We start from the raw sequence: 18,976 nt of genomic DNA, 5'->3' as shown, positions 1-18,976 counted from the left end.
TATGCCTAACTAGTCACTCACCCAGCTGATTTCAATGATTGTCATCTGACCCATCTGCTCTTTCGTTCGGACTTCCTCGGGGATATGTCTTAATCCATTCTTTTTCACCTTGTACACCAAGCCACTCTCTTCCTTTATTAACAATCATGCTGTTTCAATCGTCGTTCAATCGTTTCCCTTACAACCCCGCAACCAGGAACATCACCCATCATAGTATAGACCCATCCACTTTTTAATTGTATATCCGTAGTTTGATGTACATCATCTTGTGTGACAAATACCTGGACCATCATGCAACATATTTATTATCATTTATTTATGAAAATTGTCAGTTAAGTGCCATCAGACCCTACCTTAACTAAGGTGCTGGCTTATTTATTAGTTCTTTCCAGACTTCACACAGTTTACTCTTTGAAACACTGTCACCACCACATACCTGACAAAGTACAGGAGTTCAGAGCAAGATCACGTGACACCTTTTCCAGCTCCAAGCTCCAGTGACTGCTGTTCACGCCCGAGTTGATATCAAGATGACTGTGATATGTCTTAATTTCATCTGTAGCTCCTCCCCTGCCTCCATATCTCACTGTCTACACCACACCAAGACATCTTCAGTCTTCGGCAGACCATACTGTCCGACACCTGCAATCTGTTTGATTACCCAACCTCGTCCTGTGCTGGACCCAAACTATGAAAGTCGCTGCCATCATTAGTTCGAAACATTCAGCCTCTGACAAGTTTCAAGAGAGTTTCTTGTTTTTGGAAATACCTCCAGCAGTAAGCTGCATTGGTGCTGAAGTCCTGCTTCTCCATGTTTACAATGTTTGTAGTGAGTCTGCTAGAGTGTACTGTTATTTTGCACTCCTACCTTGTCATTTGTATTCCACCTGCATGGCCTGGTGATGTGACAGTCTGACTAGAAGATGGGACTGGAGTCATGAGACAGTAGAGAAACCTCCTAGTCATCTGATGTGTAGTGGGCTTTCACATTCGGAAGTAAATAATATACAGTATATTCTACAGTAATGAGAGGAGTCTTCATCTCAGTCAGCTTAATATACAGTAAACTGTGCTCAATCTCAAGGACTGTACATAAACAGATGATAGATGTGCACAAACTCAGTGACAGAGGTTAACTAATGTACAAACAGTCTCAGTACTCTGCTGTACAGTGACCTCTGACACGGGGTCAGAGAGTGAGAAAGAGAGAGACGTGGACCATTGTGCATTTGACCGAGTTAGCTGGACAGTTGTGTGAGACAATAATATAGACAAAGCATTCCTTTAATGTATGTATCAGAACAGTCGTGTTTTATAGCAGTCAGCTGTTTGATTACTTGACTGCGTGTTGACAGACATTACGATTGCCGGAAATTAACCTACCACTCATGAATTCATACCCGGATGGGAAAAAAAAATGAGCGACATTCCCCTCAAAGATGTAAGACAATCCTCGTCGTATGCTTAAACTTTTTTTTGTTTGTTTGGTTGGTGATACTTTTTTTTCTGGAAAGTTATGTGCTGCAGGGTTAGAGCGCTTGACTCCAAGACCATGAGAGTCTCAAGATCGGAACTCGCTTCCAGTACCTGTGATTTTTTTTCTATCATCTTGGTTTTAGTCCTCGGATAGCTTGTCACGATATAGCTGTTGCTGCAAACATCGTGCATGTTCCACGAGATCGCTGGTATGTGCAATAGGATTAGAAAGGTTAATGTTTCCGTGATGTCATGTGAAGACAAAAGAGCTTTGTTTTTCACGTTCTCCAGTTTCTGTTTCCTGTTTATAAAAAGTAAATAATTACAGTGACAATCTTTACCCTGGAATTATTCAAGACTGCGGACACTTTTCCGAGAACACGACAGTAGATGCGTTCCATCTCGTCTTTTTGTTGTTACTTTCTTTGTTTTTTTGTTGTTGTTGTTGTTGTTGTTTTTGTTTTGTTTGTCTTTTTATTTGTTTTTTATTTTTGGATGTACATGTATTTTAGTTTTTGAGTGATTTTCATCTTGGTAGGGTGGGTAGAGAAGTATTTTTCAGTAGCTACATCGTGTGTTGCTTTTTTTCCACACAAACATCGTCTGTAACTTACAAAATATCAAAGATTCTGTGCGGGCTTCGTCATCACTTGCCTCCAGGTTGACTGCCTGGTAGGATGATGGTAGAACCTTGCACCTGCACACGTGGATGTGTAGAAAGCCCCGCTAGGCCTGAATAAGATGCTTTTGCTTATTGTTGTAATGCCAGCAGCTGGACAAGGGTGTGGCTACAAGGCTACACAAGGCAATATCTGTTTGTGATACTACTGACCTTTGCACTCAACGACCAGACCCGAGTAACCCTTGTACCTCGTTCCCAGTGTGTGTGAGAGAGAGAGAGTAGTTATTTGTAACCAATATTCAGTTTGGGGAAAAATAAGTATGAATTAGTTGAGCTTAATGATAATTAGATGTGTGTGTGTTATTGCTCAGTGTGGTTCAGGCTGTTGTCATCGTGCAAAGTCATGTCGGAGAAGCGTGTTGAAAACCAGCGAGATGTTGACAGAAGTCCATCCTTTCTTTTTACACCCATTCTGACTCCCATCAGAGCTCACATGTTCTGGGTTGCAAATGCTATCGAAACTTTAATACTGTTGTTTGGTTTGTCGTTGACTGCGTTAATTGGGAGGTAGATGATGACAGGACTGGCCGAGTCGGAGAAAGGTCAAACTTCAGTTCATGTGTATTCTGCGTGTAAACTGGTTTTTTTTATTTTTATTTCGGTTGTTTGGCTTTCGTTTGAATGTTCGGTCTTCGAAATGAAGTCTTCCTTACATTATGTTAACGTGTTAGTTAATGTGGTTGCCAGAATTATCACAACGAGTTTGAATCCTGCTGAGATTCGGAAGACCTGGAAGAAGTCAGTGGGTCATAAAATGTGTTCAGTGACATTTTTATTATTACATCAGTATTGTAACGCCTGTAAAAACCAACTCCATTCTGAATGTTTTGCATCAATTCCAGCAGTTAATGGTATAGCAGTAAGTCGTGATCCTATCCTCCACTCTTCAGTTTTATAGACACTTTATAGTTTACATGAAAATACTAATTCACATGCTACCTAGATCGCCATTGTAACTCTATAGTAGTTCGCCTATCAGTAATTTATAATTTAATCTATTTGCGAATAGAAAACGGATATGCATACAGAACTCAAAGCACAGTAAATAAACACAAACTGCTGATTTGGCATCAGCTGCACAAAGAGAAGTTGGATGTTTCCACTAGACTGAGGTGAACTGAAAGTGTTGGATTAATTTTATGTGATTTGTTTTTGGTAATTTGCTATTAGCTTTCAAAGTTTGCTCATGATGGCTATTAAATACCTGAAACCAATTTAAGTATTTTCTGTTTACTGTGTTGTGCGTGTGAGACTTTTTTTGAACTGGGGAAAATATTTTTATAAGCTTCATATATGGTTGCTGTGTTCTCCTAGAACCTACATTTTACTCGCTTTATCGCCTCTTACATTTGTAAGATAATTAAACACCAAATAAGAAACGAAGCATCCTTGTGACATCCAGAAGTTGCAGACATTTGCTGCATTTGTGCAATAGTCAGCTTTAGCAATAGAGTAACGAGGCGGAACAGTCCTAGAACGATGACAAGTTGGAATGTCACCAAGCGTTGGTTAGTATGACATCTATCTGGAATCATCTGGACACGATTGTTGAGTAGAAGACCTGAAGAAGAAGCACCAGCACACATAACCTCTTCACCTCTTTCTGCAGCAAGATCATCCCCCCGTGGAGCTGGCAAAGCGAGAATTATCAGTGGAGAGGACTGCGGCTGTTGCCTTGTCCATGTAGATGATGACGTGTCCATTCATGCAAGACGTCCACTTCATGTTTTGTACTGTTCTGCCTTGTCACAAGGATATATTGCAATTGCTTGCATTTGTTGTAGGTTTAATGACCTTTGTTGCTTGAACGCTCTACTGAGCACGACCTGACCTATCTGGATTGTCATCACATTGACTGATCCCCTACACAACAAATTCACTAAAAGTTTTTTTAAGGAATAAGATAAGATAAGATAAGATAAGATAAGATAAGATTACTTTATTGTCCAGAAAAGGAGATTTGTCTTTCAGCATGCAAGCAGTCAGAGTAAAAATCAAAGACATCAACAATAACATCAGCAATGGCAGAAGTGAGCACACACACACACCCACACACACACACGCGCCCGCATCAAGGACAATACATCAGTGGACAATACATCAGTTCCATGACTACATAAAAAATATGACAGCGTATAACAGAGATGGGATTACGTCATCCCCATTGTGTGTAACACTACTAGTCGCTTATAGTCTTTCGTTTGTTGACAGCAGAGATGGCCGATGGGATGAATGACCTCCTGTAAACGTTCTTTTCACAAGAGGGACTCTCAGTCTCCGTCCTGAGGCATAGCTCGAAGCGGGGGTTGAGTGGATGGGTGGGGTCAAGCATGATTTGTGTTGCTTTCCGGACAAGCTGAATCGTACAGGTGGGAAAGGCTTAGCTGTTGTGAGCCTACGATTTTGCTGGCTGTGTTTATGACGCGCCTCAGTTTGTTCTTGTTTGTCACGCTTGTCTGGCCATACCAAGACACAATATTAAATGTAATTACGCTTTCTACTAGCGCACGATAGACATCTACCAAAATGCGTTCGCTTACATTAAAACTACGAAGCTTCCTGATCAGATATAGCCGTTGTTGTGCCTTCTTAAGCACTGTACCTACATGTTCAGTGAAATTCAAACTATCGTCTATTACTGTACCAAGATATTTGAATGTTGTCACCCTTTCAACCTCTTCATTTCCGATTACTAATGGGGTGGACATTTCTTTTCCTTTCCTCTGATCTATAACTAGTTCTTTCGTTTTTCCAACATTTAGTTCTAAGTAGCTGCTTTTGAACCACTCGCAAAGGGCCTGGTGGTACTAACACAATTAATAAAAATATAGATAATATGAACATGGCTTTTCCATTGTTTAGAAAAGTATAGATATTCAACTGCGTCTGCACTGAAAAAAAAACCACGATAAAATGGTGAAGGAAAACATGGTATTTCAGATCTGATAACGGTAATTTTCCGGTAAAATCGTTTTAGGACTGAAGATGAACTGACAACGACGTTTTAAAACTCCCTGTTGTAATTATGTCCAATAAATGTTTTGAAGATAAATGGTGTGCAGGACGACGACTAAAGCTAGTGCTCTACTTCCTTATGAGCTCAATGTTGGTTTTAATAATGAGTTGGATTGTTATAGTTGATGTAAGTACAATACAGTACATCTTTGTTGATCCTCCAGGGGCAATTCAAGATCATGCTCGTACTATCAATGGTATATACATATTCGTGATATAAAAGAGATAATATAACTGCACATGTTAAAATAGTGTCTCTCACACACACATTCAAGAGGTCACAACCTGATCACGAACCTCTATCCCTGGACTGCTTGCAGATGATTTTTTTTTCAGTCAACTACTAGAACGACTCTGATGGGTACAAAGCTTCCGGTTTAGCCACCGTGGTTCAGCGAATGACTTCAACGGCTGTCAGTAAAGTCTGCAAGAGTATCAACAATAAAGAAACACACAAAAGGTGGTTTATGCTGCTGCATGGTAGAAAGTTCGGTTAATAGTGCAACAAAGCAAAGCACTTACGGTAATTATATTGTTAATATCAAAAGTCTAGTTAAATTCCGTCTTCACGCTGCTCCTCCGGAAGTCAGCTCGTCTACTGGTTCGCCGAGAATGACAGCGGAAAACTTCGCAAAAGGCCAAGAGTGAGTCTCGGCAGACAGACATCAGGTCATCTATATATATATCCATGGTCTGATGGCTCTCGCATTCCTTTGCGCGTCATGACGTGATGCAATTTAAAAATTGCGTCACATAGTCACATGACTTCCTTTCATCTGAAACCGCAAAAATCTAATTCTGTAGAAATAGTGTTTGTCACAGCAGGCAAGAGACACGTGAATATCAATCCACTGAGACGAAAGCAGGTAAGTCAAAAGTAAAGCAATATTCATGTTCATGTTATTTTAAAGGTAATGCATTAAGGTCTGGGCACAAAGAAAGAAGACAGACGTGAGTTTTGGGGAACATCAACAGACAACGGGAGTAGCCCCCAGACGGAGGCGACTCGAAGATTGTTAAAACACAGGCAGCAGCGAAGAAGATGAAACATCCAACAACATTTACGAAGTGTGAATTAAAATATCAGAGAGTAGATTTCTGACTGAAACATAAGTTAGTGCTCCATTTAAATTTTAAAAAGTAGTTTTTTCTTTATCAGTCTGACGAGAAGCCCATAGACACATCATTGTGTTTTGTGTTCGAATGCACGTGAACACCGTGTGTCAGGCGGTGACGTCAGTGTATGACGTGGTCGTGACACGTAGTGTATGGACCTATATTATTAGAGTGACAGGTAGTGTATGGACCTATATTATTAGAGTGGACATTGTTGTATTTGTGTGATTCCCGACACTGTTCCTTGTACTGTATATACAGCGAACAGGACCTTTATCACACCTACAATGGGCTGTTGGAGATGAACATCATATTGTCTTTAGGTCTAGTCGGTTCTCTAATTTGTCGAGGTTTTGACATCGTTGTTGACATAAGATTTATAACTCTGTGGAGCAGGGTACTACAAATGTGATCACTTAATGTCCTTTTCCCTCATTTACTAACCACTCACGTGTAAACAACTCTATGTTCAAGTAGTGATGTAAATCCTAGCGCACGTGTCGTAATTTTGCACTGAAAGGTTTAAAGTGTAATGGTGGTTCAACAGCTCTCTTATTCACTCGTAGACACACCTCTAAATTCACCTTTAAAAAATCTTCTCCATTCCAATCAGTCTTGTTTTAGACCCAAACACTCTTGCTACACAACACTAATATCTAGAGACTTTGCAAAAGCATTTGATGTAAGTGGTCATGATCCGCTCATACAAGAGTCAGACCTTTACAAGCTATGTAAGGATATAGCTGAACAGCTTATATAGTGACATACTAAGGAGTGGTCAAATGTTTTTTACGGAATATGCATGGACCTGAAAGTGTGACCTTCCTCACGCTTAACGTTTATCATTGATTTATAATCTTTTATCATTATTTGCAGTAAGTGCAAGAAGATATCTTACAGACAACGCCAGTAGTCCCCAGAAGATGGTCATTCCAAAATTGTTTAAACACAGGCACCACTGAAGACGATAAAACATCCAACAACATGATTTTTTTCTGTATCAGCCTGAAGACCCATCACTTTAACTACTGACTTGAAGTGACGTAGCGTACAATCTTTGTGCACCTTCTGCCTTGTATTTGGCGAAGCAATGGCAGGACGAGCATTCAGGATAATAGTCTGCGTGCAGTGCACCATAATTTTCGCATTACTCATCCCATTTTATCGAATTATCCTGACCAGCTACAGGCCAAATATCATGTATATTACACAGTATTTCAACCCCCCTGAGCAACCTAATGCAACCTCTGAAGCCAACGCATCCTACGACATCCTCGTCCCGTATGCGCTGAAAGGTCGAGCTCAAGACGAAGCCATGTTCACGCATGCGCACCAGTGGGTAAACGCCTCAACCGAGCGCAAAGGTCGCTACTTCCGCTTTCTCCCCCAGATGACCGTCTTCGACAAGGCGCGGCTGCTGTGCACGTGGCGTGTGTTTGACAACGCTGTCCGAGCTGCCAACCTGTCTTACTTTCTGGTGGAGGGCAGCCTGCTGGGAGCCTATCGCCATCGTGGCATGATTCCCTGGGATGACGACATCGACGTTGCTATGGACTGTCGGAAGATGGACAAGATCCGCCAAGTGTTGGCCTGCATACCTGGCTACTCTCTCCGCATTTTGTCTCAAGTTCACTGGAAATTCTTCTCTAGCAACACCTCCAGCATTCCCAGCGTCTGTCCTGAAAACTTCACCGTCCCAACTGCCAGCGGCCGCAATCACAGCGGCTGCGTCCCTAGCATTCTCGATACCAACGACACCAGCATCCGTTACCCTTTCATCGACGTCTTTATGTACACCAGTGACGGCAACTACACCAGGTCTTTGTGCAGCTGCGCGAAAGTAGCCCATGGTGTGAGAAATACCGTTGTCTTTCCTTTGACAACGACATCCTTCGAAGGATTCACTGCCCCCGTGCCCAGACAGATCGAGGAGGTCCTTGCTCAGGAATATGACCTTGATACATGTGTGTCGCCTTTGCACAACCACCGGATAGGTAAAGGCATGTCAGGAGAGAAAGTAAAATGCCGAGAGTTGAAAGACATGTATCCTATGTACAATGTGGTGTGAACTGAGACAGCCTGCCGGTAAGAAATTATACAGTCGTAACTTTTTACCTTTGCACAGAAGCTGTGGTGCTTTTTCTTTTCTTAAGATCTGTTGTTGTGTAGATTATTAATGTTGAGTTAGGTCAGAACTGTGATGCTACACCGAGGCAAGGGCCCTGTACCCTGTGACTACTGCAGTCGTCTTCGGAAAGTCACAAATTCGTTTGCAGCTCGCTCCGGATGATGAGTGGGAAAACTCCCTTTGCTTACACAGAAGGATAGACACCTTGTTTTGTGTGACAGGTCAAAGATGGCATATGACACGTCTGATGACAGTCCACTTCTTGACCTCCGGAATCTACACAACCGTTGTTAGCTGATTGGGAAACTTCCTGACTAGTCACACTCAGTCAAGCTGATGTCAATAAGAAGTCATCTGATCCATCTGCTCTTTCATTCGGATTGGTCCATTCCTTTTTACCATATACACTTATGAACTAACAGTCATGCAGTTTCCAACCCGTCATTTTGTGATGAGCTACATTTGTGCCTTCCCCATGCCGAAAATAGAGTTTTCAACACTATTAAAGGTGCTGTGTCACAGATGTGAAGTCTTGCATGATTATTATTAAAATCGGTCGTTCCAGCTAGACAACTCCTCTCCTCGTCTGATGATCGTCTTTTTACTCTTCCTGTCAACGTATGGCCACAGGATGTTTAGTTATTGTACAGCCAAAGTAAAACAATACTAATATTCATGTTTTCTTGCAGGTTATCAAAATCTCGACATATAGCAAGAAGAGGACGTACGTAAGCTCTTGGGAAAGCTCCAGAAAAGAAGGTGGATGCCTTACAGACAACACGTGTAGTCCCAAAACCGCGGAGACACAAAGTTTAAACATAGATAGCAATGAAGAGGAAGAAACATCCCCAAAAAGTGTGTATTAAAACATGAAAGAGTAAACTTTTCGCTGGAACATTGGTTAGTGCTCCCCTTAAAGTTTTAGAAGTTTTTTTCTTTTTTGGTATCAGTCTAGAGACACTTCTTCACTGACGATAAGAAGTGGCGTATATTATAAATGAAATCTCTGTGCAAGTTGTGTGTTCACCTCTTTCTGCAGCTAGATCATCCCCCCCCCCCTCGTGGAGCTGGCAAAGCGAGAATTATCAGTGGAGAGGACTGCGGCTGTTGCCTTGTCCGTGTAGATGATGACGTGTCCATCCATGCAAGACGTCCACTTCATGTTTTGTACTGTTCTGCCTTGTCACTATGATATATTGCAATTGCTTGCATTTGTTGTAGGTTTAATGACCTTTGCTGCTTGAGCGCTGTACTGAGCACAAACAAGACCTATCTGTATTGTCATCACATTGACTGATCCCCTACACAACAAATTCACTAAAGGTTTTTTTTACGGAATTGCTCACTGTTGGTACAAAGACAATTAATAAAAATGTAGATAATATGAACATGGCTTTTCCATTGTTTAGAAAAGTATAGATATTCAACAGCGTCTGCACTGAAAAAAAACCAAGATAAAACGGCAAAGGAAAACATGGTATTTCAGATCTGATAACGGTAATTTTTCGGTAAAAGCGTTTTAGGACTGAAGATGAACTGACAACGACGATTTAAAACTTCCTGTTGTAATTATGTCCAATAAATGTTTTGAAGATAAATGGTGTGCAGGACGACGACTGAGCTTTTGTTCTACTTCCTTATGAGCTCAATGTTGGTTTTAATAATGAGTTGGATTGTTATAGTTGATGTACGTACAATACAGTACATCTTTGTTGATCCTCCAGGGGCAATTCAAGATCATGCTCGTACTATCAATGGTATATACATATTCGTGATATAAAAGAGATAATATAAATACACATGTTAAAATAGTGTCTCTCAAACACACATTCAAGAGGTCACAACCTGATCACGAACCTCTATCCCTGGACTGCTTGCAGATGATTTTTTTTTCAGTCAACTACTAGAACGACTCTGATGGGTACAAAGCTTCCGGTTTAGCCACCGTGGTTCAGCGAATGACTTCAACGGCTGTCAGTAAAGTCTGCAAGAGTATCAACAATAAAGAAACACACAAAAGGTGGTTTATGCTGCTGCATGGTAGAAAGTTCGGTTAATAGTGCAACAAAGCAAAGCACTTACGGTAATTATATTGTTAATATCAAAAGTCTAGTTAAATTCCGTCTTCACGCTGCTCCTCCGGAAGTCAGCTCGTCTACTGGTTCGCCGAGAATGACAGCGGAAAACTTCGCAAAAGGCCAAGAGTGAGTCTCGGCAGACAGACATCAGGTCATCTATATATATCCATGGTCTGATGGCTCTCGCATTCCTTTGCGCGTCATGACGTGATGCAATTTAAAAATTGTGTCACATAGTCACATGACTTCCTTCATTCTGAAACAGCAAAAATCTAATTCTGTAGAAATAGTGTTTGTCACAGCAGGCAAGAGACACGTGAATATCACTCCACTGAGACGAAAGCAGGTAATTCAAAAGTAAAGCAATATTTATGTTCATGTTATTTTAAAGGTAATGCATTAAGGTCTGGGCACAAAGAAAGAAGACAGACGTGAGTTTTGGGGGAACATCAACAGACAACGGGAGTAGCCCCCAGACGGAGGCGACTAGAAGATTGTTAAAACACAGGCAGCAGCGAAGAAGATGAGACATCCAACAACATTTACGAAGTGTGAATTAAAATATCAGAGAGTAAAATTTTGACTGAAACATAAGTTAGTGCTCCATTTAAATTTTAAAAAGTAGTTTTTTCCTTATCAGTCTGACGAGAAGCCCATAGACACATCATTGTGTTTTGTGTTCGAATGCACGTGAACACCGTGTGTGAGGCGGTGACGTCAGTGTATGACGTGGTCGTGACAGGTGTTGTATGGACCTATATTATTAGAGTGGACATTGTTGTATTTGTGTGATTCCCGACACTGTTCCTTGTACTGTATATACAGCGAACAGGACCTTTATCACACCTACAATGGGCTGTTGGAGATGAACATCATATTGTCTTTAGGTCTAGTCGGTTCTCTAATTTGTCGAGGTTTCGACATCGTTGTTGACATAAGATTTATAACTCTGTGGAGCAGGGTACTACAAATGTGATCACTTAATGTCCTTTTCCCTCATTTACTAACCACTCACGTGTAAACAACTCTATGTTCAAGTAGTGATGTAAATCCTAGCGCACGTGTCGTAATGTTTGCACTGAAAGGTTTAAAGTGTAATGGTGGTTCAGCAGCTCTCTCATTCACTCGTAGACACACCTCTAAATTCACCTTTAAAAAAATATTCTCCATTCCAATCAGTCTTGTTTTAGACCAAAACACTCTTGCTACACAACACTAATATCTAGAGACTTTGCAAAAGCATTTGATGTAAGTGGTCATGATCCGCTCATACAAAAGTCAGACCTTTACAAGCTATGTAAGGATATAGCTGAACAGCTTATATAGTGACATACTAAGGAGTGGTCAACTGTTTTTTACGGAATATGCATGGACCTGAAAGTGTGACCTTGCTCACGTTTAACGTTTATACTTTATTTATAATCTTTTGTCATTATTTGCAGTAAGTGCAAGAAGATGTCTTACAGACAACGCCAGTAGTCTCCAGAAGATGGTCATTCCAAAATTTGTTTAAACACAGGCAGCACTGAAGGGGATAAAACATCCAACAACATGATTTTTTTCTGTATCAGCCTGAAGATCCATCACTTTAACTGCTGACTTGAAGTGAAGTAGCGTACAATCTTTGTGCACCTTCTGGTTGCATTTGGCGAAGCAATGGCAGGACGAGCATTCAGGATACTAGTCTGCGTGCAGTGCACCATAATTTTCGCATTACTCATCCCATTTTATCGAATTATCGCGACCAGCTACAGACCAGATATCAGATACATTCAACAGTATTTCAACCCCCCTGAGCCGCTGCCTAATGCAACCTCTGAAGCCAGCGCATCCCACGAAATCCTCGTCCCGTATGCGCTGAAAGGTCGAGCTCAAGACGAAGCCATGTTCACGCATGCGCACCAGTGGGTAAACTCCTCAACCGTGCGCAAGGCTCGCTACTTCCGCTTTCTCCCCCAGATGACCGTCTTCGACAAGGCGCGGCTGCTGTGCACGTGGCGCGTGTTTGACAACGCTGTCCGTGCTGCCAACCTGTCTTACTTTCTGGTGGAGGGCAGCCTGCTGGGAGCCTATCGCCATCGTGGTATGATTCCCTGGGATGACGACATCGACGTTGCTATGGACTGTCGGAAGATGGACAAGATCCGCCAAGTGTTGGCCTGCATACCTGGCTACTCTCTCCGCATTTTCTCTGAAGTTCACTGGAAATTCTTCTCCAGCAACACCTCCAGCATTCCCAGCGTCTGTCCTGAAAACTTCACCGTCCCAACTGCCAGCGGCCGCAATCACAGCGGCTGCGTACCTAGCATTCTCGATACCAACGACACCAGCATCCGTTACCCTTCCATCGACGTCTTTATGTACACCAGTGACGGCAACTACACCAGGTCTTTGTGCCACTACGCGAAAGTAGCCCATGGTGTGAGAAATACCATTGTCTTTCCTTTGACAACGATGACCTTTGAAGGATTCACTGCCCCCGTGCCCAGACAGATCGAGGAGGTCCTTGCTCAGGAATATGACCTTGATACATGTGTGTCGCCTTTGCACAACCACCGGATAAGTAAAGGCATGTCAGGAGAGAAAGTAAAATGCCGAGAGTTGAAAGACATGTATCCTATATACAATGTGGTGTGAACTGAGACAGCCTGCCGATAAGAAATTATACAGTCGTAACTTTTTACCTTTGCACAGAAGCTGTGGTGCTTTTTCTTTTCTTAAGACCTGTTGTTGTGTAGATTATTAATGTTGAGTTAGGTCAGAACTGTGATGCTACACCGAGACAAGGGCTCTGTACCCTGTGACTACTGCAGTCGTCTTCGGAAAGTCACAGGTTCGTTTGCAGCTCGCTCCGGACGATGAGTGGGAAAACTCCCTTTGCTTACACAGAAGGATAGACACCTTGTTTTGTGTGACAGGTCAAAGATGGCATATGACACGTCTGATGACAGTCCTCTTCTTGACCTCCGGAATCTACACAACCGTTGTTAGCTGATTGGGAAACTTCCTGACTAGTCACACTCAGTCAAGCTGATGTCAATAAGAAGTCATCTGATCCATCTGCTCTTTCACTCGGAATTGTTCCATTCCTTTTTACCATATACACATATGAACTAACAGTCAGGCAGTTTCCAACCCGTCATTTTGTGATAAGCTACATTTGTGACTTTCCCCATGCCAAAAATAAAGTGAGTTTACAACACTATCAAAGGTGCTGTGTCACAGATGTCAAGTCTTGCATGATTATTATTGAAATCGGTCGTTCCAGCTAGACAACTCCTCTCCTCGTCTGATCATGAACGTAGATCCCCTATACACGTCCATAGTCTGATGATTGTATTTTTGCTCTTCTTGTCAACATATGGCCACAGGATGTTTAGTTGTTGTACAGCCAAAAAATGCAACTCTCTCCCTTTCCATATCCGCCACCTACCCGCTATTGAATCCTTCAAACGCGCTCTGAGAACGCACCTCTTCCGTAAACATGACTCCTAACACCCTTTACCATAATGCTAGTCCTTTTTCACACCCTTCTCTTTGTCATATCCTGTTACTCTCAACTCCTGTTCTTGTTATTTGATTCCTCTTTGTATTTTCTGTATTTGATGTTATTCTTCGTTTAGTATGATTGTTTATTGTTTATAGGTCATACGTTTGATTGTTTTCCTGTCCCTCTATGCTGTCCATGTTTCGCTCTTTTACTTAAGCGCCAAGAGTATATACTCCTTTGTAGTGAGAGTATGCGGTGTACAAATTTTGCATGATGATTGATGATTGATGTTTGATGATTGATGATTGATGATGACTGGCTTACGATATTGTCCCGCGACGAGAGATTCGCAGGGTTGTTCATGGGACATACTTTACTATCCCATCCCATCCCATGCCATCCAACGGGATTTCCATTATATAATATTAATAAGGAATACAGGTCAAATAAAATCAATAAATTTATGAAAGTTTAAGTATAGTGTCTACTAAATAGGACTACATGTACAAAGAGACATGCAAAACGACAAAATTTATTAACTTAACACTCAAAAGTATAATCTAAGTAAGACAATTCAGTATCATTCTGACACTGTCATTCTATTTCTATGTCACTCTGCTCATTCAGCACACTATCATTTTCCTCCTCATCGACCGTTTCTTTAGACTCGAAATCCTTCTCATAGCACCATGCAGATGATGACTGAATTCTATTTTGTTGCACTTACGCAACTGCAAATTTCAGCGTAAATTTATTTTACAATATCAAGTATCGACTACCATGGAAAATACAAATGTGTGCTGTCCCATCCCATCCCATGGTAATAACATTCCTATGGACAACACTGGAGATTCGAATGGGAGAACACTCGTATTTGATATCACTTATTTCCCTTTAGAGACATTCAGGAGGTCACGGGCTGATGGCTATCAAATTCCTTTGGGCGTCATGACGTGATGCAATTCATAAATTGCGTCACAAACCCTGATCTAGTGAAGAAGTTCGTAAGTATGCCACGCTCTTATGTCTTATCTACAAATGATGCTGTCGAAGTTTTTAAGGACTGTTACATGACAAAAGCACATTTCAGTAACCATGTAATACATAGGTGGCGCCATAATATAGTATAAATCATTTGGTATATTCAAGGTGCTTCTTAACCGGGCAAAGTCACGAAGCGTCAAACTCTCCGATATGCTCCAAAGCCGCCATTGTACTGGCATTGACCAGAATTCCTGAATGTTCCGAACAATCGCCTCGAACCATTCTTTTCCTGTGGCCTTAATAATAATGTGAGAAATATAGCGAAAATCTCAGCCAAAGGCACACTGACTGCGGTGAACACTATCATGAAATAGTCACACAGATGTAGAACGAATAACGATGGGAAGATTGAATGCATTCCGTCAGCAAAGGGTGATCACTGCACGTTTAACGGTAACGACTCCAGAGAATAAGGGTTACATCAGAAAAATGCCGAGAATATATTGATAAATCTGGAGAATAATGGGATATGTTATGACACAAACCTGAAAAAATGTGCTGGTCACTTCAGTGCATGCACTGCAGCTCCAAGTCGTTGTCAACGCGAGTAAAGCACAGCGGCGGAGCGGAATCCAGCCAACAGATCCAAACAGTTGTCGCTGCAAACTAACAGTATATGCAATTCAAATGTAGCTGAAGCACCCGTAAACACGAAGGGACAACACGTTTATTCAAATCGAAGCATGACTACAACACAAACAAAATGAAGGAAAGCCGATCCTTCAAGCCTGTTTGGTAACATAGGTCTCGGCGAGCGTAAAGCATGAAAGTGTCTAAACCGGAAACTTTATACACACCAGCCTCGTTCTAATAGTTAACTGCAAAAATGTCGTCTGCAAGCAGGCCATTAAAATAAGTTTGTAGTTAGGCGAAGGAACAGAACTCGCATTCTCCACGCATAGCTTTGGCAAACTTAGCGGAACGCAAGACACCATTTGCCTCGTTATGAAAAGCCTGAACTTTGCAAACATTGCATTTAATGCACACTGGACAAGTGGTTTTCACATTTCATAGAAGGACTTGTATTCTATAAGCATAACAGTACCTCTTAACAAGGGAACATCAGAAGGTTGACACGGGCTTCTTTCACAAAATAATAATGATTTCTTCTTAGAAACATGCAAAGAGAAGCGCGTGCTCGTGGAATGAGAACCGTACAAAAATATTTTTAAAATCACAACAAAACACGGGATCTAACAAATCCTGTCTCTTCTTACTGCAAAAATCGCTTAAAATATAAGATACCGAATCTAACATAATGGTAAACAAACTTGTTTAGGGCTTGGTTTACCAGGAGTCCATTTCGAAAGCGGTTTTGTGGACGTTCCCTTCGTCTTCACTATGCCACGATTCCTACTTGACTGTTTGTTGATATGAAACTTCATTTGTTTTTCTCTACGTAATTCTCCAGATTCCATTACTTTTACAGTAAGCAGTGTGTACATTGATTATACATAAGCTGTTAAACTAATTATACGGGTCACAGTTTCGATGAACCATTTGAGCCAGATACCTATACCGTACAAATGATCATATAAAATGCAAACTTATTAGATAATTATTTTATGACACGTGCTAAGCTGATCTCCGCTCCTGTAAGAGCCACCTTAACTACACTACCACCTTAGTAAGGAAACGAGGGTAAGTCGTTACCCAAGGGCAGCATAGTGGAATACAAGAAACTCAAATTTTACAGTCAAGAAGAAGTATCCATACCACGCAGATATAGTTCAAACTGTTCATCTTCCACGAAGACCCAAGAACTCTTTTTGAAACATTTATTTTCAATCTTGTTCATTCTCACTCTTTTCATGTAATTGAAAAGGAAAGCACTGTTTATGTTATGTTTTCTTATAGGTCATGTACGGAAGTATGGACACAAAGAAAGAAGAGGACGTACGTAAGCTTTTGGGAAAGCTCCGGAAAAGAATGTGGACGCCTTACAGACATCGCTAGTAGTCTCCAGAAGACGGTCATTCCAAAATTGTTTAAACACAGGAACCACTGAAGACGATGAAACATCCATCAACACTTACGATGTGAATAATAACATATTAGACAGTAACATTCAGACCAGTACATTGGTTACTTCTCCATTTCAGTTTCTAAAAGGAATTTTTTTCTGTATCAGCGTTAAGACCCATCACTTTCGCTGCTGACATGAAGTGACGTAGCGTACAATCTTTGTGCACCTTCTGGTTGCATTTGGCGAAGCAATGGCAAAAAGAGCATTCAGGATACTAGTCTGCATGCAGTGCATCATAATTTTCGCATTACTCATCCCATTTTATTGAATTATCCCGACCAGCTACATGCCAGATATCATGTACATTATACAGTTTTTCAACCCCCGTGAGCCAATTGCATTTTCTGAAGCAAAGGCATCCCACGAAATCCTCGTCCCGTATGCGCTGAAAGGTCGAGCTCAAGACGAAGCCATGTTCACGCATGCGCACCAGTGGGTAAACGCCTCAACCGTGCGCAAGGCTCGTTACTTCCGCTTTCTCCCCCTGATGACCGTCTTCGACAAGGCGCGGCTGCTGTGCACGTGGCGCGTGTTTGACAACGCTGTCCAAGCTGCCAACCTGTCTTACTTTCTGGTGGAGGGCAGCCTGCTGGGAGCCTATCGCCATCGTGGCATGATTCCCTGGGATGACGACATCGACGTTGCTATGGACGGTCTGAAGATGGACAAGATCCGCCAAGTGTTGGCCTGTATCTCTGGCTACTCTCTCCGCATTTTGTCTCAAGTTCACTGGAAATTCTTCTCTAGCAACACCTCCAGCATTCCCAGCGTCTGTCCTGAAAACTTCACCGTCCCAACTGCCAGCGGCCGCAATCACAGCGGCTGCGTACCTAGCATTCTCGATACCAACGACACCAGCATCCGTTACCCTTCCATCGACGTCTTTATGTACACCAGTGACGGCAACTACACCAGGTCCTTGTGCTACTACGCGACCGCAGCCAATGGTGTGAGAAATACCATTGTCTATCCTTTGACAACGATGACCTTTGAAGGATTCACTGCCCCCGTGCCCAGACAGACCTGGGAGGTCCTTGCTCGCGTATATTACCTTGATCAATGTAAGTCGCCTTTGCACAACCACCGGCTTAGTCAACCTATCTATGGAGAGATAGTAAAATGCCGAGAGTTGAAGGACATGTATCCTATGTACAATGTGGTGTGAACTGAGCCAGCCTGCCGGTAAGAAATTATACAGTCGTAACTTTTTATCTTTGCACAAAAGCTGTGGTGCTTTTTCTTTTCTTAAGATCTGTTGTTGTGTAGATTATTAATGTTGAGTTAGGTCAAAACTGAGATGCTACACCGAGACAAGGGCCCTGTACCCTGTGACTACTGCAGTCGTCTTTGGAAAGTCACAGGTTCGTTTGCAGCTCGCTCCGGACGATGAGTGGGAAAACTCCCTTTGCTTACACAGAAGGATAGACACCTTGTTTTGTGTGACAGGTCAAAGATGGCATATGACACGTCTGATGACAGTCCACTTCTTGACCTCCGGAATCTACAGAACCGTCGCACGCTGATTGGGAAACCTCCTGACTAGTCTCAGTATTTAGCTGATGTCAATAAGAAGTCATCTGATCCATCTGCTCTTTCATTCGGAATTGTTCCATTCCTTTTTACCATGCGCACCTTATGAACTAACAGTCATGCAGTTTCCAACCCGTCATTTTGTGATGACCTTCTTTTGTGCCTTCCCCATGCCGAAAATAAAGTGAGTTTACAACACTATCAAAGGTGCTGTGTCACAGATGTGAAGTCTTGCATGATTATTATTGAAATAAGTCGTTCCAGCTAGACAACTCCTCTCCTCGTCTGATGATCGTCTTTTTACTCTTCCTGTCAATGTATGGCCACAGGATGTTTAGTTGTTGTACAGCCAAACAATGCAACTCTCTCCCTCTCCATATCCGCCACCTAC

General features: G+C 41.9%; 1 protein-coding gene across 4 annotated transcripts; it reads left to right on the top strand.

Annotated features, from left to right (window-relative positions):
• Nucleotides 1–5,919: 5,919 nt before the first annotated feature.
• LOC112576922 lies at nt 5,920–18,775 on the top strand. Of its 4 annotated transcripts, XM_025259798.1 has the most exons (3): nt 5,920–6,039; nt 7,166–7,176; nt 7,353–8,904. In XM_025259798.1, the coding sequence occupies exon 3, from the start codon at nt 7,380–7,382 to the stop codon at nt 8,355–8,357; it is 978 nt and encodes a 325-aa protein (XP_025115583.1). In that variant the 5' UTR covers nt 5,920–6,039; nt 7,166–7,176; nt 7,353–7,379; the 3' UTR covers nt 8,358–8,904. The 4 variants fall into 4 exon arrangements, with proteins under 4 accessions (XP_025115583.1, XP_025115581.1, XP_025115580.1 ...); XM_025259796.1 differs by having other exon boundaries at nt 5,930–6,039; nt 7,166–8,904; XM_025259795.1 differs by lacking the exons at nt 5,920–6,039; nt 7,166–7,176; nt 7,353–8,904 and adding exons at nt 10,741–10,841; nt 11,938–13,710.
• The last annotated feature ends 201 nt before the right edge of the window (nt 18,776–18,976 follow it).

The sequence above is a fragment of the Pomacea canaliculata genome, linkage group LG12 (genome assembly GCF_003073045.1).
Source record: "Pomacea canaliculata isolate SZHN2017 linkage group LG12, ASM307304v1, whole genome shotgun sequence".
Classification (NCBI taxonomy): domain Eukaryota; kingdom Metazoa; phylum Mollusca; class Gastropoda; order Architaenioglossa; family Ampullariidae; genus Pomacea; species Pomacea canaliculata.
Note: the sequence above shows the minus strand (reverse complement) of the source record. Positions and strands in the feature narration are given on the sequence as shown.

Excerpts from the sequence above, each read along its gene's own strand:
- LOC112576922 (XM_025259795.1), top strand. The coding sequence starts at position 12,152 with ATGGCAGGACGAGCATTCAGGATACTAGTCTGCGTGCAGTGCACCATA.